Raw genomic sequence first — 20,365 nt, 5'->3', positions numbered from 1 at the left:
GTAAGTGGACCTGTACAATCCACATGTTTTCCAGCTGTTTCAGGAGGTCTCGGGGCCGCGGCTAAGGGTCTTCCCAAGGCTGTAGAGCCAAGGTCTGCAAATTACAACCGAACTCCTCCCCCAGAGCGTACAGGTCACGGGGCCGCCATTAGCAGTAATGCTTTGCCCCCTTCAAAGTTTTCTGCGCCGCTAGTTGCTGATCGCCCAGCTACACGTAATTTGGGTGGTTGTGAGAGGCGTATCGTGTCTCCTGATTTTAACGTGTTTGAGGATCGTGATCGGGCTGTGCATGTGACTGAGCCCACTCAGCCCCTTAAGGGATATAGCTTGTCTTCTCCCGCTAAATCGAGTTCTCAACAGCAGGATTGCTTTTTTGAATACCAAAATAGTAGGACGTTCTTCGATAAGGCGGCCTTGATTGGTTACGATGGTAATAATATGCCATTTGTCTTCTTTAAAAATCGTGTTATGGCCTTGATGGCAGCTTCGCCCTTCAAGGGAACTCGTTTGACTTTGTTGCAAGCAGCTTGTGTTAGAACAGCTGCACAAACGATTGCTAATTTGGTTTCCGACACTCCTGGCTTGTCAGAGGAAGACAGGATAGAAATGTCGTTAGCTCGCTTGTCCCAGCGTTTTGGGGTTCGTGGAGGTCTTTTTGCAGAACCAGAAATTAGAAAGTATCGCTATGGTAGCAAATTGACTTCTATCTCTTCCAGTGATTTGAAAGAGTTTAAAGATGAATTGTCGCAGTGTTTGCTTTACGCGAAAGCTTATGGTCAGCGTGATAAATTAGAAGGACGTTTTGTTTTGGATTTGGCTAAGCGACTCCCGTTTGACGCTAAGCAGCGTTATCTTGACTTTTTAGGTGATCAGTATGGTAGCACTGAGGAACCTACTTTTCAGAGTTTGTTTGAATTTGTAGTACGGGAGGAAACGCGCAAGTCGACTGATTTTAGCATTATGCTAATGGGCGATTCTGGGGAGTCGCAGCAATTTAAAAAGTTTGGCAAAGGAAAATTGCCTTCATGTCCGGTTAGGCAGACGTCTGTAAAACCCCATGATATTGTCATGTCAGGAAGTTCGCAGTACTCGACTGCTGTTGGCGCACCGCGCGGTGGTGAGGCTAGACGTAAAGACCTACCGGCATGTTTTTGTTGTTCGTCACGTGGTCAAGTTGAATATCATTTTTTGTCTAATTGTAAAGAATTTTTGCGCTTGACACCTAAAGATCGGAGAGATGTCATTGTGAAAGCTGGCAAATGCTTGAATTGTTTGCGCCAGCATATGGTTAGAGACTGTAATCATGCAAATAACTGTCGTAAGTGTGGACCCACCAACGATAGGAAACACTATTTTCTTCTGCATGATTTTTATGTGACGTCACGTGATTCTCTGGATTTGGTCGGTAAAGATGAGGCTGGTGCCAGAGTTCCTGTGCGTAATGTTAAGATTGGAAATGTTAAAGCAGCCTTTAACCGCGTTACTGCTGCTCGTGTTTTGAATCCAATGACTGGCAAATCGAAGTTGGTGTATTGTCAGCATGATCCTGGTTCGCAGTTGACCTTTGTTTCGAGTGACTTGGTGTGCGAACTTGGTCTTAAACCGTATGATAAAGCGTCGTTTAAAATGGATACTCTGGCTGGTCAGAAACCTACTTGTGCTGACCTTGTTAAACTCAACATCCAGTCGTTAGAGACTGATGAACTGTTTTGTGATATAACCTCGGTGGTTAACCCAGCTTGGGCTGACGATGTTAAGACTTTACCACATAAGCAGGATTTAAGTAGTTTCCGTCATTTTCATGACGTGAATATGTTTCATTTGAATGATTGTAGTACTGTAGATGTACTGATTGGCAATGACAACGCTTATTTGATGTGGGCAAAAGAAGAACGTGTTGGTGAAAATCGTAGTGAACCGCATGCTTTACTCACTCCTCTCGGTTGGTTGGCTTGTGGTGGTAAGTCACCCTTAGTTGAAAGCGTTGCTAAAGTGTGCAGAGTGCAGACGTCTTCAGAGTCGGATGTCATCTCTGGCTTTCAGCGTAAAATTGAGTCTCGCGATATGGAAATAGCAGACCTGAATAAAGTCATTCAGGATTTGACTTTGCAAAATGAAACCTGTGAATTGTCTCGCAATGATATTTTGGCTAGAGAACTTGTCGAACCGAATATTGAGTTGAAAGATGGTCGATTTGAGATACCTGTTCCGTTGAAGGAAGATATTGATCTACCTAACAATTTTGTGTTGGCGTCAGATAGAGCTGCTGCTTTAAGAAAGAAAGCTTTAAAACAACCTGAACTTCGTGATTTCCTTACTGACACCATGAAAGATCTTAAATCTAATGGCTATATTGAGCGCGCGGGTGAAGCAGGAAATGTCAAGGGATTTGAATGGTATTTACCATACTTTGTGACGTCACAATTAAAAAAGCGTGTTGTTTACGATGGCAAGTCTGAATTTCGAGGAACTTGTGTTAATGATGAAATGTTTTCGTGTCTTGACTTGTTAAACCCTCTGGCAGATGTCTTGGCTAGATTGCGTCTTGGCAGATTTGGTTTCGTGGCCGATATGACCAAGTACTTTTTTCACATTTTGGACTCTTCAATTCGTAAGCCCAATTTTATTGAACTGCTTACGTACACAGGCAGTGCCGTTCGGATCGTGAACGAACGCCCTTTGGTACCTTTGAGCGACGACCCTAGGGATTTTACTGTCATCACCCCTGCCTCACTTTTGACCCCATACTTAGACCCATACTGTGCTGTTGGGCAACCACATGATCGTGACCAATTAAGAAGGGATTATCGGTTCAATTTGTCACTTTCTCAGCAGTTTTGGAATAAATGGATCGATTTTTACTTGCCAGGTCTTCAGGGCCGGAAAAAATGGCTAAAAATGGCCGAGAATTTGGAGCCTGGTCAACTTGTAGTGGTAGGTTCTCTCCAAGACATTGGTAAACGTGGGAAGTATCAACTTGGGAGGGTGCATGAGGTAGTTCCACAAATTAGGAAAGGGAAGCCTGTGGTTCGTAGAGCCAAAGTTGCCGTCTGCAACTATGATGAGAGTACGGGGAAAGTGAAAGTAGACTACGTGTTGAGGGATATTTCGTGCCTCGCCCCCGTAAAGAACACCTAAGTGTTAGGGTTTGAGCCTGGTTTGTCTGCGGCGGCCGATACTTGTCTGAGCCCGGAACAGTCGGTTATTATCGCAACTATTGTATATAGCGTCATTTAGCGTGTACCTATGGTACCAATTTCATGTATCGTCGTGTTTATTCTTATTGCTGTTCATTCTTTGCATGCCCTTTGTATTTGCGTATTAACTTAAACGTGAGTGATTCAAAAAATTTGTGTATCGTGTGTTTTATTCATTGGCTCACGATTGTCCTTCAATTCTTTTTTAGTTATGCCATGTTAGACTGTCATAACTAGGGGCCGCTATGTTACGGCCAATCTCTGTACAAATCAAACGTCATATAAAACCGTTCAAGTCTACTGAATATTACGTCATGGAAGTTGCTAGAAAATGTGCCAAAATTGCACCATCGTTCATAGACTTGTGTCAAACTTGTTAGGACTTGTTTGGGCCTGTTTAAACATGAATGCATTGGTTCACTAGCTTTGGACACCTGTTTTGAATTGCGTGACAATTGATTTCACTATTGCGTCACAGTTACTTTCTACGTGAATTTGAGATATTGATATCTTTTCTGATTCATTCGTAAAATGATTGCTTGAAAGTTGGCCGCTCATTTAACTGTTGGCTTAGTGCTTGCTAGCTGGACAAAGGTTCCGTCTTTTATCCAATTAATCTGTATTGTAGTGACAGTTTTTTTAGAGGTGTAGGCGTTACACCTATTTTCGATAGCCTCGGGCTAATTTTACTGGAATACACTGTTTGAATAGACGTTTCGAAAGTGTGTTTATTTTTGGGTCATTGCATGCAGACGAACGGATTTGGGAATCTTACGTTACAATTTTCCCACGAAGAGATTATGGTTTACCGCTGTGACCACCCAGTTAACCTAACAGTTCATTTTTACATTGTAGTAACAGAATAAAAAGGCTAACCAAGTGTGTAGCCTATCGTTTTAACGTCGCTAAACGTTGAAATCGTGTAGAAAAGAAAACTTTGCTGACTAGGATACGTTGAAACTGAGAAACATTCACAGAAGCCCTACGATACGTTGCATTTTTAAGATAATGTATTCAGACGTTGAATCAATGTACAAATGAAATGTTATGCTAAATGGGTTCTTGGAACAATTCGAAAGGCTTCTGTGAATGTTTCTCAGCTTCAACGTATCCTAGTCAGCAAAGTTCTCTTTTCTACACGATTTCAACATTTAGCGACGTTAAAACGATGTAAAAACGGCAATTTTTGCTGGTCGGGATAACTGGGCTATGGCACCCGATAATTTCCTTTCAATCCAAGCTATAGGCGGCCTACAGTAGGCCACACATTTGGTTAGCCTTTTTATTCTGTTACTACAATGTAAAAATGAACTGTTAGGCTAACTGGGTTCTTGGAACAAATCGTAGGGCTTCTGTGAATGTTTCTCAGTTTCAACGTATCCTAGTCAGCAAAGTTTTCTTTTCTACTCGATTTCAACGTTTAGCGACGTTAACACGATAGGCCACACATTTGGTTAGCCTTTTCATTCTGTTACTACAATGTAAAAATGAACTGCGTTCTTGGAACAAATTTTTGCTGGTCGGGATAACTAGGCTACGGTACCCGATAATTTCCTTTCAATCCAAGCTGTAGGCCACACATTTGTTGATCCAAACTAATCATTTTAACTATTCAAAAGTACTAACTTATAGACATAAACAAAATTTATTTTATTTTTTTTTGTAACATTTTCTTTATTTTATTTTCCCTTCATATCTTAAATTTTTCTGAAGGTGTTGCGACCGTGCCAAATTTCTTTCCATAGGCGCCGACTTTTCAAAAAACCTTGGGGGGCGAGAAAGGTGATGACGTCATAACCATAACGCTATTTTACTCAATTAAAATAGTCTTTGATTAAGCTTAGTGTCTTGTTTATATTAACAAATAGGTCGCAAACCAAATTTATTAGAAGCGCTGCTTGAAAGGATTAGTTTTACGCATGCAGTACGCCTAGTTGTAAAAATTTTGATATTGTTAGCTCATAATTGGAACTGTTGGAAAACAAGCCGATTCATTTCCTTTTCGTGCGAGTGAATAACAACGATCAAGACAGTGAAGTTATCGAAATAAAACGCAAAAAATCATGATCTCAAGCAGAGTGAAAACCCGCTATCAGTTTTATTAACCTCGTTTCGCTAATTACTTTCAAAGCGTTAACAACTGCGAAGTGTTTTCTCTTCTGTTGTTTATTGAAAGTCTTTATAGTCTTTTATTGAATACAGTAGGCTATACTCGAGTAAAGGTCGAGATGTTCGCAAGTGATTTTCACCTCAAAAAGACAAGTTCAACTAACACGGGACAAGCTGTTGTCTCCAGCTCGGCAATTTTCAAAATGAACGCACTAAAAATCATTGTCGACGTAGATTACGTAAGTGTGAAATCGCGTCGGCCTAAGTAAAAGTTTTGAATACGTTTATTTGCAGTGATTCAAACTTAATTTTCAAATTCAATGATTTCTTGTCAATTCTAAACTTTATGCACTTGTTGAGCAATATGCAAAGCTCACGAGACAAAACAGAAAGAGGAGATCATTTTTTTATTTTTGCGTGTAGGATATAATCGTTCTTATTATAACGTAACATTCCATGATCGTTGAAGTCGATGTCAAACCTTAGCGGCTGCATAAAACAATGATGTCAGGTTAGCTAGGTGATAATAGCGGTAAGAGACGTCGTTAATGCAGGCAATATCTGCGACCAAGACCATTAAACACCTTTTCTTTTATCGGTTTTCGATTTAATTCTCACACATTGCGAAGAAAACAAATGCGTTCTGTTGAATCATAATTTTCTCACAGCGGGAAGGCCTCGTTGAAAATAGCGCGTCTAATTTAGCTGGTTTATTTAATATTGCAGTGAATAGTTACGTGACTATTCCAGCAGTGCAAGTTACTCTACCATCTACTTTGAAACTTCCATACCGCATGAGAAAGCCATGCGATCAGCTGCTGTTTTGCGGGCAAGAGCAACGTAGGCTTTTCTTGCTTTCGGCATTCTTTAAGACCGTTTAAATTATCTAAATCTCTTTCACGAAGTGTTTTATCTTTGAAACACCACTTGTCATCACCATTTTTTTTGCCCTTCAACCATAAATTTACGGGGGGCGCCGCCCCCCGGAAGTCGGCGCGTATGTTTCTTTCAACTCAATAACTTACTTCGGTCACAAGCACGTTTCAACGTTCGTGTTTTGTCGCTTCTACCTTTTTCTACACCTTTGCTATGTTGACGTGTATTGTTTTTCATATGATGGTCAGAAATAAAAACAACTGAACTGACATGACGAATTGTAATTTAATAGTTTAAACATTTTATTTTTATTCCTTTCTGCACGATTTCAACGTTTAGCGACGTTAAAACGATGTAAAAACGGCAATTGTAATTACGCTACGGTATCCGATAATTTCCTTTCACAAATTTCAAAAACTCGCCGAATAGGGCACTCGCCGAAAAAGGCTCTCGCCGAATAGGGAACTCGCCGAATCGGACTAGTCGAATCGGACTCGCCGAATCGGACTCGCCGAATAGTAGCAGACCCCTAACCGATACCCTAACCCTTTTAAAATGTTTGTGGAAACTGCAATTAGCGACTTCGGCTTTTTTTAATTTTTTCTCTCGATCTTTTCAAGGTACGAACTGACGGTACAAATTGTTCATGGTACGAATTAGGTTGCACCCGTGATCGCTAGAACAGTATTTTGACTGCGATTCTTTGAGAGTAAGCCTTCTGGTCTGCAATTTGTCTTGTCATGAAATGACAAGGGTGCCGCCACCGTCGCGCGGTTGGGGCGAGCGTGTGGTCACTCGGATTAACCACAACCTGATTAACCCGATTGTAGCTAACTAGCTACAATTTTAGATACAGCTACAGCTAGGCCTACATGCTGACTTCAAATATAATAAAACTTTTTTTTTGTTACAGTGTTTTGCCACTCTCAATCTCGCACGCTTGCCAGATGTTTCGTTCCTGAGATCTTTCGGCGATGTTTTTCCACTCTCAATCTCGCACTTTCCACCAAAGTAGCCGATGTCTTATAGGGCCGAAACGTCGGGACAAAAGATCTCAGGGACAAAACATCTGGCACTATTTTTCTATAAGAGTCTGTTACGGCTCTAGTTTCTCAAATGCTTTGTATTTTTTACAGAAAATAATATTTTTTTGTTTTGTGGATGACCATGGATAAAAGCGATGTTGTCGAGGAACGTACACAAGAGAAGGGAGAAAAAGACATTGAAAAATCTTCCAGTAATATTCCTACTAAAACAACATCAACTGACACTACAGTTTTTAAAGTTCCAGTTTTAGCTAAAAAGCTTCCTGCCAAAAAAGAAAGTTTTGGTGAAATTGCTAAAAATGAATCTATTGTTGGTGCAGATGGAGAAAAAAACCTCTTTACCAAACCAAGTTTACCATCTTTGAACGAAAATGACATATTGATGGAAAGACGTTCTCCAATTTCTTTTCGTCCAAAAGCCATTGGCCTACCATCCCAAGTATACAAACCACATAGACCATCTGCGTCTGAGTTTCTCAAACATTATTCCAAAACTGAAAATAAGGTTGTTGAGCAAGATATCAGTAAATCAACCACCAGTAATAGTGAAGGCAAAAGCAGTGAAGTTGACACAAAGGCTGAACATGAACCAAACAAAACTAAAAAGGAAAAAACTCCAGCGTCTAAACTGAAATATGAAAAGCCAGATTGGAGCTGTTCATGCGAGGAAGACTCTTCTCAGGCATACTCATTGGAAGTGTTAAAGACTGGTGCAATCGTCGAAAAAATAAATCTAGTAAAAAATGAGTTTTTTGTTGTCGGCAGATTATCAGATTGTGACATTGTTTTAGAGCACCCATCAATTTCAAGGTAATTTGTAAAGTGGTAGATGTTTTTAAATGAACAAGGAAGACTTATATACCGGTACGCTTTAAGTTGTGTATTTTCTTATTCAGAACTTACAAATACTACATGGCAATAGTTGATGTTCCTGCTTCACCCCTTTTTGGGAGAATAGATAGATATGTGCTAATAATGTATTTGGTTTCATCTCTAAACAGCTGCACTAGCACTGTTTGTGCTGTAAAATGCTGAGAGCAATCCATTTTCATACCTGCCAGGGATCGACTGGTGTTGTGCAAAAACATATTTTTACTTGACAATTGTATCACATTCTAGAATGCAAGTTTCAATGACAAAGATATAATGACAATAATTGGTAAAATTGTGGTAAACAGACTGAACATTGTAGATTGGCTAGATAAAGAGTAAGCAATTATATTAATACGTAATGTTTACAACATAGAGAGAATAGATAGATTTTAATACCCGTACTTTTAAATTTGTTTGTTTTTGAAAAAAAAAATGATAATATTCTATTACGCAGACATCATGCAGTGCTTCAGTTCGGCAGGCCAACTGAAAGTGACGATGTTGAATTTCAAAAAGATGGTACCGCTGGCTTTTACTTGAAGGATTTAGGTAGTACTCATGGCACATTCCTTAACAAAGCTCCTGTCCCTTCAGAAAAATATTACCGAGTAAAAGTTGGTCATATGATGAAGTTTGGAGGCAGTTCTCGCATGTATATTTTGCAGGTGACAGCAGTAGTTATGGATTTTTACCTGTGCTGTATAACAAATAAAACAGCTTTGTCGTAGTTTACACCTAGCCTTGTATCTTTCGGAATGGCCCATTTCGGTGAGTCCGATCCCTTAACGGGGGATTTTTTCGATTTTTTTTTATTTAATTATTGGGTACCGTAGCCTAAATATCATTGCCGTTTTAGGGGTTTGGGGTTAGGGTTAGAGGTTAGGAACTCACCGAATCGGACTCACCGAATAGTAGCAGACCCTGTATCTTTTGATAAGGTTTCTTATTTGCTTTTTGTTCCAAACGTTATTTCATAGAGCTATCCATTGAGTTAAAGTAGAGATAATTTCTCTTTGATTTGAAAGTTGTATTTGTATATATATATATATTTGTTGTTATCGTAATACCGAAGCCTTATTGCATACCAAAATATTGTCTAGTTTCACTCACTTGTCTGTTTCTTCTTTGTCAGGGACCACCAGAAGACGAGGAAAAAGAGTCAGAAGAAACTGCTACGGAATTGCTTGAAAAAACAAGGTATTTTGCTTTCCAGGCTTTTAAGCTTCCTTATTTTTCCGGTAACCAAACAGAGCCTACAGGTACTGGCGCAGTAGATTTGGAGGTCATTTAACGACTTCTCGGCAACCTTGGCCAGTTGGAGCTTAGAGGCCTGCTTTGACATAAGACTCGTTAAAAAGTATATTATAGTTATTGTTTTATGCGCATTGCATTAACTCAGCTTTTTTTGTCATGTATTTTTAGCTATTTGTACACGACCAGAAATAGTGGCGTTATCTGCAGTATACCGGTGTCACATGTAAAAAGGCCTCAAACGACACAGCTTTATAGGTGTTTATCGATTTAACGTCTCTTGTTTCCGGTATTGAGAGGGTTGGACGCCAACAAATGTCTATTATACTTTGTCTGGTGACATTGCTCCATGTCGCCCGGTTATTACACATGAAAGAAGCCAATATTGTCTACAAATATTGTCTTAAAAGAAGCCATGTGTAGGCTAGTCAAGTTACAGTGCCACTAATACGGCTATGAATTTTATTTTAATCTTAATACAGTTAACCTCGCTTAATTGGCACATGTTTAATCTGACCACCCACTTATTTGGTCCATTTTTTTGTTAGTCTATCCTTGTGGTCAAGTGTCACGTACGAACTAATTTACATAGGGCTGCTCGAAAGAAAAAAGATCTGGTAAAAATGATGACGGGTGATGAAAATAGTGATGAAGAGGATCTAGAAAACGTGTCCTCATATAGAAAGAAGCAAGATGACAATGATTCTGGAATTACTTGGGGAATGTGTGAGTTTTCCTTCATTAAGATGAGTTTAATTAACATCACATTGCGCTTCCAGGTAATCTTGTCAGAGGTGTTGGGTTATTGCGGTTAGTTTTGTGTGTGAATGCAATGTTTGAAGCCGAAATCAGGAGAAAGTTTATTTCTCCGTTTTCTAAGTACAGTACCAGTTTAACTCTAAATATTCTTCAACTAAATTACACTCCGCCAATTTAAGAATTGATATAAAATGTTTGGTTCCTTTATGCAGTGGAAGAAGCTGTAGAAGAAAGTGATGAGGATGAAGAGGATAAAGACGAACAAGATCAAGAAATTACCTTTTCACTTCAGGACAAGAAAGAGCCATTTTATGTCAAGGATCCACATAAAGCGTTGAAAAATTTCTATGAAAAGGAAGGTAAAACATAATCGTCAACGTTAGATTGATATTTTACCAACGTCATTTTTGCAAGGATACTCCCAAGCAGCTCTGAAATATTGAGAGTGCTGTGGCAACCAAAAACCGTGAGCAAACTACACAGAGACCCAGCCCTTTTAGTTTTGCAGGTAGTTTTGTTATGCTACCGAATACCGATGCAAACCTTCTCATAGGGCTATGGTGTAAGTTTCACGCTTAAATGTTGTAGGTTTTTATTGTTGTATATATTGTACTTTTGTCAATAGGAATGGAAGTGGAGTTTGATTGCACAGAGCGGCGGCCAGGCCAGTGGAACGTGAGGTTGGAGCTTCCCATTGACACGCCATCTGGGAAGGCTGTTGTAGCCGAGGCCAGTCTGACAGGGAAAAAACGAGATGCTACCAACAACTGTGCTTTGGAAGCTTGCAGACTCCTTGATAAATACGGAATGTTTAAACAATCCGGTAAGTATTGAAAGCACATCAAATGTAGCCACAACGTGTGAAATTTGTGAGAAGGCAGTTTGCTTGGTTGGTTGATGGGCGCACCAATTGTTTGGCCACGTCTCATAGACTTTCTTTGTAACCGTATCTCACCACTACACGGTTAATGAATGCAATGTCTGGTCTAAACAGGCACTATTAATGTTCTCTTGTTGGATTCATTATTCATTGCTAACAAACGCAACTTTTCATAGACAACCAAACCTACTCAGATTTGCGAGAAAATAGTTTTTTCATCTTTTTTGAACAGAGCATCATCGCCGCAAGGTGAGACAATGGGAGAAAGAAGATTTCTATGACAGTGATGAGGACCAATTCTGGGATCGAACCGGTGACCTAGAGAAGAAGAGGCGACAGCGAAAGCTTAGAGTTGGTGTCAAAAAGAAATCCTCGAACGATAACCCTGAAACATATGAGTCCCTGGTAATGTTGCTGACATTAAAATAACGCAAACCTCATTACAATTGACGAACTTTTGCTGTTGAAATATTTTCATAGTTATTCATGATTTGTGGTCGCTGCCTTTGATTTTAATATCGCATTGAAGACGCAGGCGAACACTTTATAAAGTTTCCTTCCTTCGTAAACAAACTATAATGAAAGCAGGTTTTGGCATTACGACATCGCTTTACTGGTTTAGGGCGGTTTTAACCAAAGTTTTCCAGTTTGAGTTTACTTGCTTTCCAGTTGTATGTTAACGTCTTCATGGGTTTTACAGAAAAAGCAACTTGACGACCTCGAAAAAGAAATATCAGAGATTGAAAAGCAACTTGATAAAGACAAGCAAGGTATCGCTGTCTAGAGAATGTGTTAACGTAGTGCATTGATAAGGCTTTGCGAGATTTCGTGAAAAACACATGGAGAATGGAGATATAAATAGAACACTGTATATATGTGAACAAACTGCATAGTGCATACCCTCTTTCTGAAGTAGCGAGAGTTTGTTGCGCATGATGCAGCTTCACCACTGATAACAAGATGCTGTAGGTTGCATAACCGAGTTGTAAGAGCCTTAGTTGAGCGTTCGAGAAGGCGCCGGTTCGACATCGTTCAAGGGCACGTGGCTGTGTCTTTGATAAGGCATGCCTCTAGGTGGACACGAAGATTGGTTCCTTGCCTTCCCGTCCACTTAATCTAAATTTTCAACTACCAGGCGTACGCCTGGATACGACGACTACTGATTACAGGATGCTCCAGCTTCAATTTATATGACAACCTCATGTTTTAATAGGGTAAAAATAATAAAACATACAAGACTTGAGAATAGCGAAAATTCCAAGCCAAAAGATCGAAATGTCCTAAATCTCTTTAAACTTATCTTGACATGCTGTGAGGCGTGATTGACTGATTCTTTTATCCAGTGTTGCAGAAGTCTAAGATTTTTTTGAATTTCCAGCCACTAAGACGAAGCAAGATGCTGCCGATCCGCTGGAGGAGTTCATGCTCCAGGTGAAGTCCGGAAAGACGCTGGATTCCGTCACCCGCTCCAAAATGAAGTTGCGACTCTTTGAGGCCCGGAAGGAATCCGCTCGTCTTGTGAAGCTGGCTGAGATAGCGCGGCCTGCTGCCTTGCCTGCGTTAAACAGGTAGACCACGAGCGAGTGTATTTGTTCCAGAGTTTTCGTAACCTGTCCTCTATTATGTCAAATTTCGGCTTTCTGAATTTACTTTGATATCTAATCTTTTTTTTCAAATAGCATAAAAAACACCAAACAAACAGCAATTGCGCAGCAAGTACGTTTAATTGAAAACGAACGAATTTATAAAAGAAATATTCGTCCGGTTTCTTTATTTGTCTGATTTAGATGCTGTTTTGTTTTCACTTGCACCTTTAACGATCTCACAAACATAACGTTGCTTCAAATTTTCAGTGCCGCGTCGAAGTCAGTGTCTTTCATTGGCCGAATGAAAGGAAAAAAGAAGGGCTTGTTGATACCGGTGAGTATTGTAGTTTTCTTTTTCGTGTAAACCTTTTCTTTACAAGTCCAAGAGGGGCTCTGCCTGTTACCACACCCCAGACAACAAAATCTCTCATTTTGATATTAATTCAACGTCTGCAGACGATCATTTCCGATCAACTTTTTACCTACATCAACTAATGCTTAACTGTAATCCAATGAAACAGAGCACTCATTCACCAGCTCCCAAATATCAACCAATGACATTCAAAGAAGCCGATGACGTCGTCGAAGAAGACGACGATGACGTCACGTCTGTGAATGCGGACACCACCACAGCACCTTCATCGCGTTCTGAAGAAACCGAACCTTCTGTTGCTGGAGGTGAGTTTAAGTCTTCGTTTTACCGTCGCAAGCCAAGGAACGTTGTTAAATTTTTTGTCAACGAAGCGTGAATTAAAGTGACACTGCGCATGTTTTGAATTTCGAAGAAATCAAGCGAAAACTTGTTTTGCTTGGCAAGAAACTCTTCAACACAGCCATTCTAACCAACAAAATCGGATTTTTTTACATTAATTCAACGTCTGTAGACGGTAAATCAAATTAATAAAAATCGATTTTGCTGCAAGGGTGGTAACCTGCAAAAAATATCTCCACTATTTGGCATGACGTTACAGATTTGGATGCCCGCAATGCTGACGACGAAGCCACCCTCGCCAAGGATGACGATTTGCCGTCATCAAAAACTGAAGTTTCAAACCAAGAACCATCTTCTGAAAAAGATGTTGCAAATGATGTCACGTTTGCAGCTGTTAAAACTGTGCCTGATGACGTGACGATGGCTTCAACAGAAACCGTCCAAATATCCACGAACAGTACTCGGCAGAGGAAAAGAGCATTCGGTCCAACTCTTCCACAAGATTTAAAAGATAGGTTGATGGGACTGGACGGTGAGGCTCTTTCTACATAGCATATCAGTTTGTTTTTTTTGCATTGCAGAGGTTGAATCAGTGTAAAAGCAACTGATTTGCGTCTGGATTTCCGCAAAATGTTTTTAATTTTGGATAATTTATATTATTTAAACGTTCAAAGGCGTTTGTTTAACGTAAGATGATGACTGACGTGTTGACTTGTGGACTTCGCAATCAAATCTATCGACCTGATCTGTTTGCTCTTGAAAGTAACTTGAATATTCTACAAAACTTTTTTTCGAAGAAATATTAATTAATGAAAATATAGTAACAACCCATATTTAAACGATATCTTGGTTCCTTTTCCCGTGTTGCAAATTGCATCTTTGCAACATCCCAGACAGCAAACCAGTCATGTTTTACATTGACTCAACGTCTGCAGGGAGTTTGACGAAAAATCGACTGATTTACTGTCTAGGATACAGTGCATGTTGAGATGCCTGTATGCCGCAATGCAAACTAATGGCGGGTGCTTATGCGTTAATTTTCGGTTCCATGCGACAACTGAGCAATGAATTTGCATTTGCTTCTTGCAGAGCATGGAAAGACTGATGGAAGTGAGATGTCGAAGAAAAGAAAAAGGAAAAACAAAAAGGTTTGTTTTACTCTGACGATATGTGGTGACTTTGTGGAACGTATAAAGTCTGCTGATTCGCAATGAAATTGTTGGGAATACTAACATTGCATAGACGTTTTGTTCTCAACTGCGTAAGCTGTTTCACCAACTGTTTTGTGATATGATGTTTTCAAGAATGAACAAACTTGTAAATAATCTCTTGCTTCCAACCGGAGATATCGGGTTCCTGTACGTCTTTGTGAGACTGGATTTTGATCTAATTGTCAAGAACCTATGTGGTGAATTAATTATCATCATTTGTCCGCTGCCAAGTATTTGTGGTTTTCAACTGAAAAATTGAGCTATCTCAGCTAAAATTAAGCAAAATTGTTTTTGTTTTCTGTGTTTCAACGTCTAACTAGGCTGAAACGATGTAAAAATCGGTAACTTGCTCATTGTGAGCGCTTAACATTCTTCAAAATGAGAGTATGTCCTCTTAAGACACTAAATTTATTTGGAAAATTATCATTGACTACAATCGTCCACAGTGTAGTTTTGAAGCATAATAAAGACGTATAGGTTACAAATATGCAGTGTTGGAAATGAGTTATTTTGTTTCCAGACCGACTCATCCACACCCGCTCCAGGACAAACTTGCAGCGACGACCCCACCTACGCGGACTGGATGCCTCCGGAAGGTATGAACCTCGATGAAATCTGCGTTGATTCAACGTTTTTAGATAATGCACCAATGTGGTTTGATATTTCTACCGGAGTTGTAGCGGTTCAAAAGTAACCAGGGTTGCCAAATATTTTATTTCGAAATGTAAGTTTCATTACTCTAAAATCTAAGCAAACAAACCTAGAATAATAATTTATAACTATTCATTAGTTAATCAGAAAAATGTTTCATCATGAGAAGGTACTGTTCTTAAACCCTGTTCAATAAGTATTGCGATTGAAACAAATGCTTTGTGCTTTGTTGAAACAAATTAGCTACGTGCTTTATTTAATTTAAGCGCCAGTCAGACACCGATCCCCCTTATCGTAGCCAAGTTTTTATTTTTTGCGATTTTTTTTCTAAAATAAATTTTTTAGTCAAATGGAAATCATTACTTTCGGAACAATTGTATCTCTTCTGATGAGTACCGGATCATATCAGAAATTTCGGTCTGTCAGTGAAAGTTCTTGATCTAACTTTTGTCTAACAACGTCTGCTGACGTTGAATCAATGTAAAAATGACGCATTTTGTTGTCTGGTTAGTGATGTTTTCATACGAATGTTCAAATATTTTCAGGTCAAACTGGCGACGGTACAACAAGTCTCAACGCAAAGTTTGGCTACTAGACTCTCAAGGGAGGTCCTGGACCAAAAGCACTCCTGGGAAGCTGAAAAGACGAGCTCCTGACTGCACCCAGCTGGCAAATCAGTCTTTTAGTTTCATACAACGTCTGGTTGGACAGAGGCCGCTTCCTGGCAAAAGGGAGTCCTCACTGGAAGAATGAATTGCTGTGTGCATCATCATGGCTTTGGAGGAGAATTTATATCTTTTGTGTTTTCATCGAGATTGTTTCAGCGGATGGTTAGCTGACGTTGAAATACGCAACGGTTGTGGTTGCAAAACTAGAATTGATTATTTGATAAACTGTCAAGGTCTACTATCACTCCAAAGAAAATCGTTTCTTTTCTAAAAAACAACTTATTTTTCAGTTGTTAAAACGTTAAATAACGTTTACTTGACTTCACATGAGGTGATTTGAACGAAATTCAATAACAATAATAACCAACCCTCACAATGCGGTGACCAAGAGACGTTAAACCGTATAAGACAGACAGATAGAAACTATTCTAAATGTAAAACGATAAAAACATGTGACAGCCTATTTTTGTTGGTAACAACGTGAAACGTTTTTGGGATTGCAATGTCGACGTGAACGAGCAACAACATTGACAAGGCCCGCAAAATGATCCTGAAACTGCAAGAAAGAAATAAAATCTATTATTATGTGATTCAAAATATGCGCTTGGTCTGCAGAGTTATTTGCTTTCGGAATATCTGAATTTTTTTCAGTGTTAAGTTAGTATTCCAGTTACAGGCTTCATCTTGGTGTTACAGCGCCTCTTCAGTGAACCCGGGATGCTTTGATGTTTAGTTATTTGCTGTTCATTCGCCTTGAGTTAAAATTTCCGGCACTTAAAAAGCTGGTCGTCAGGTAGCGACGCAGCAGCATAAGCTTAAACGTCTCCTTGGCTGTCTTCGTCTTCAGTTTACGGTTAAATCTACTACGGCTAATAATTTATGGACAGACACAAAAGTTGGAAACCGTTTTCCTCACACGCTGTAAGTTGAGACCTCGGGGGGGATCGCGAAAATGTTTGAATATTCCGTGCCCCTAATCCTCACCAGAGGTGGGTACCCGCTACCGCTACTTGGGCCAAAATAGCGCGCGCTACCGCTACCAATTTACAAAAGTAGTGCGCTACCGCTACCAATTTACAAAAGTAGCGCGCTACTCGGGCCAATGTAGCGCGCGCTAACGCTACTTCTGCTACTTTTGTCTAAAATGACACTAGGAAACACTCAAGTCCCTAGTGACGCAAAAATGATCTTGAAAACGAATGTTATCATTCGTTAACGCTGTCATTTTAACGTCGTTATAGAAAACACATTCTAAGGAAATTTATTGTTACGCATCTTTCAAAAACACGAGCATTTCAAAATGAGAGTCACTAAGTCCTGCCCGCTTTCGCTTAAGCACATCTTTTCCAACAAAGAAAAGTCTCTCTACCGCAGCACTGGAAGGAATGGGGATGTACTTTGTATTTATAGTTTCGGGAGAGAGTTTGCTTTTTTATACCAAAGACAGGCAAGACACAACAATAACACAGGGTTGAGCATTACAACAGTATATTACATATTTACAAATAGTTCAACATATCAAACGTTTTCGACTTAACTTAAGTCCTCATCAGGAATCTGTAAATAATTATAAACTACAATAAATTTCACTTCTTGACAGTGACTACCGTATCTAACTAAAAGCATCGAGAAACACGCACGATTGAAAGCACTGGAGTGGAAAACATACAGACAGACGAAAAATTACATTAAGAAAAGGCAACTGCATGATTAAGTTACAAACGAATTTGCACCACGGAGTACGTGATATTAAATGAACAGATTGAGGAACTTTGTATTTAATGAACAGATGTTTTAACTCGGTATTTGAAAAGCTCAAGGACTTGCTTTTGTCTGAAAAAAAGGCGTCCACAACTGCTGCTTCCTCAATCTGCACCAACGTTTCACGGGATGGCGCAAACACTCCAAAAAATACATCCTCGGAGTCATGACTGGTGTTGGTGTCACTCTTCTCAGTATCAACCTGACTTGATGGCTTACGCAACAGTCGAATTACATCTGTCTTGACTTTTTCTCGCAGTGCGTCAGCATCATCCGTGGAAACGTAGTGCAGAAATTGTAGCCACAACGTCTTGAAGGAGGGATGAAGACATGATGCCATAACGCATTTCATGTCGTTGAAGCACTTGTTGAATCGTTTCTTCACCCCTTCAAGGACTTTCACTTTCAACTCCTCACAGGCAGGGGCGTTGACAGGGGGGTCTAAGTGGTACTTTTGGACCCGGGCCCGGAATATTTAGGGGGCCCGGATTTAAAAGATTTCCCTCGACCTCAAACATTATCAAGATCTTAATATAATCAGATCTAAAGGAATTGCCATCAGAGGTTAAAACAGCCACTTCAGCCGTCAGATGGTAAAGTACCGGGCCCCCTTCCGGGTATAGTGATTTCCCTAACCACGATTTTTTTTCAAAAACACAAAATATTTTTCTTCACCCACTCTTTAATTATGAATATATATATTTTTGGTGGTAATCACTTCTAGCTACTTGCAAATCATAGCCATAGGAGGTGGGGGCGGTTGCTTCCCCGCTGAAAAAAAATGTCGCAAATTTGGGCAAAAATGTCAAGTTATTTGGGCAAATCAATCTTATCACAATGTTTCGATGCCTCACCAGTTAAAAAACTTTACATAATTGTTGAAATTTATGAGATAGGCCTACATTAATATTATCCAATGAATGTAAATGTATTATCACCGACTTTGAAAACTGTTGCATGTGGTATTGCAATCTGGGCAGAATGATAAGTTTCGATTCGACAACTGCAAAACAGAACACTCTGTAAAAATACAGTTGGGAAACAGAGGTAAGCTTATTACTGATATTCACTAACATGTAGGGCTGTAGGCTGCATTTCTTCATGGGTAAGATTTAAAAGCCTAGGCTACTGTGTACTGGTAACTTTACGAGGTTTTTTGTTTTTTCTCAATATCCTACTAATGTAGTTGATTATAAAAAATCATTTGGGCAAAAATGTCTAGTTATTTGGACAAATCAATTTTTACCATAAGTTTTCAACGTTCTACCAGTTTAGTAACTTTATAGTGTTGCATTTGGTATAAAAAACATTTTGCTTTGAATGTAAAACAGAGTATCGACAATTTGAAAACTTTTATATTTGGTATTAAAATTTGGACAGAATAAGTTTCGATTCAGTATTTGCCGAAAAAAGTGCAAAATAATGCTTCGGCAAGCTGAGATAAGCTTATTACAGATATTCATTAGAATATCACACTAGCCTACATTCCTTCATTGGTAGAATTTTGAAACCTTGCTGGGTTCTGGTGAACTTATGAAGTTTTTGTTTTTTCTCTATATCCCACTAATGTAGTTGTTTGTAAAAATATTTGGGCAAAAATATCCAATTATTGGATAAATCAATTTTAACATGAGTTATGCTATGCTCGCAAAAACTTGGCTTAAATACTACAAGGATAGCTTATCATTTTTCGATATGGTCAAACAAAATAAGCATTTGTTATAAACTTTAATAAACAACAGTTGTGTGGCCACATACTGTATGCACCACTTTTGTGAGCATTGATCCCGGCCACTAACTGTAGTTATGTACAAAGTGAAAAAGTATATTAAATAAAAACAACTTGTGAATTTTCCTGGATTTAATTTCATGTTTTTGTGAGCTATATTTTAACTGTTTTCTGTATTGAATTTTTTTGTATAAACTGCTGTTTGTCTTTGCCAGTCCTAGGGTTGATATGCTCAGCTATTTATTATCTATGACACAGTATTAGAGCAACAACAATCAAATATAAAGACACATGTTATGTTGTTTTGTCATCCAGTTCATGACGTTAATATATCAGGCAATGTAAACAGTGCTATTTTGTGTCATGTTTTGGTAATGTGGTCTCTATTTTGGGGCAACGATTGAGTTTGAAGCTATTATCTGGGAGTCATTTTTCTTCAGTGCTTGTGATTTGAGTAGGCCTAGCAGCTTCATTGTGAAGTAAGATTATCTTTGTAATGATCTTCTGAAAAAACATTGACTATGATTATATTGTAATATAATATCAATATTTTTGGTATCAAAACTAGTTTTGTTCAAAGGTGGAAGTTTGATGCACATAGCATGGTAAACTGTCCAATTCTTTTCAGGCTGTAGGATTTGAAGCAGCATGGATTAAGTAATGTTACTGGTTTGATAAGTAGGCCTAAGCGGATTGTCATTTTAGTATTTTTCAATGCAAATTTACAAATATTGAGTCTTTGGACTATCTTTGAATTGAAAAGATTGAGCTACTTTTGGTCAGGCCTTTTATTGAAGTTGGGCTGGAGATTTTCATATAATCTGGTGACATGAATATTCAGCAATTATTGTTATCCAGTTATTGGTGAAGTCTCCGTTCAAATTTTTTTGAATCCAGTTAGGCTTAATATACTGTATATTTTTTGTGATACATAAGAATGTTTTAATTTGATGGTTCATTTAATTGGGACACAGGCAGGTCTATGAACGTAGATTAAAGTAAGTTCAGCCTTGTTTTGCTGTTGTACGTGTTTTTTTTGCTTGTATTTCGTACACG

General features: G+C 39.0%; 1 protein-coding gene across 1 annotated transcript; it reads left to right on the top strand.

Moving 5' to 3' along the window:
* The first annotated feature begins 7,322 nt into the window (after positions 1-7,322).
* LOC145784390 (kanadaptin-like) lies at positions 7,323-16,406 on the top strand. The gene is made up of 15 exons (XM_082596202.1): positions 7,323-8,038; positions 8,556-8,766; positions 9,234-9,298; positions 9,945-10,078; positions 10,324-10,470; positions 10,737-10,934; positions 11,224-11,396; positions 11,692-11,761; positions 12,370-12,559; positions 12,845-12,911; positions 13,099-13,255; positions 13,549-13,821; positions 14,379-14,437; positions 15,021-15,096; positions 15,697-16,406. The coding sequence occupies exons 1-15, from the start codon at positions 7,344-7,346 to the stop codon at positions 15,744-15,746; spliced, it is 2,565 nt and encodes an 854-aa protein (XP_082452328.1). The 5' UTR covers positions 7,323-7,343; the 3' UTR covers positions 15,747-16,406.
* The last annotated feature ends 3,959 nt before the right edge of the window (positions 16,407-20,365 follow it).

Source organism: Aplidium turbinatum, chromosome 15 (assembly GCF_918807975.1).
Source record: "Aplidium turbinatum chromosome 15, kaAplTurb1.1, whole genome shotgun sequence".
NCBI lineage: Eukaryota > Metazoa > Chordata > Ascidiacea > Aplousobranchia > Polyclinidae > Aplidium > Aplidium turbinatum.
This window is presented reverse-complemented; position numbering and strand designations above follow the sequence as displayed.

Bases quoted from the DNA above. Each gene is read 5' to 3' on its own strand.
- LOC145784390 (XM_082596202.1), top strand. From the start codon at position 7,344: ATGACCATGGATAAAAGCGATGTTGTCGAGGAACGTACACAAGAGAAG. The intron at 10,079-10,323 runs GTGAGTTTTCCT...TCCTTTATGCAG, and splicing joins TGGAATTACTTGGGGAATGT to TGGAAGAAGCTGTAGAAGAA. The intron at 10,935-11,223 runs GTAAGTATTGAA...TTTTTTGAACAG, and splicing joins CGGAATGTTTAAACAATCCG to AGCATCATCGCCGCAAGGTG.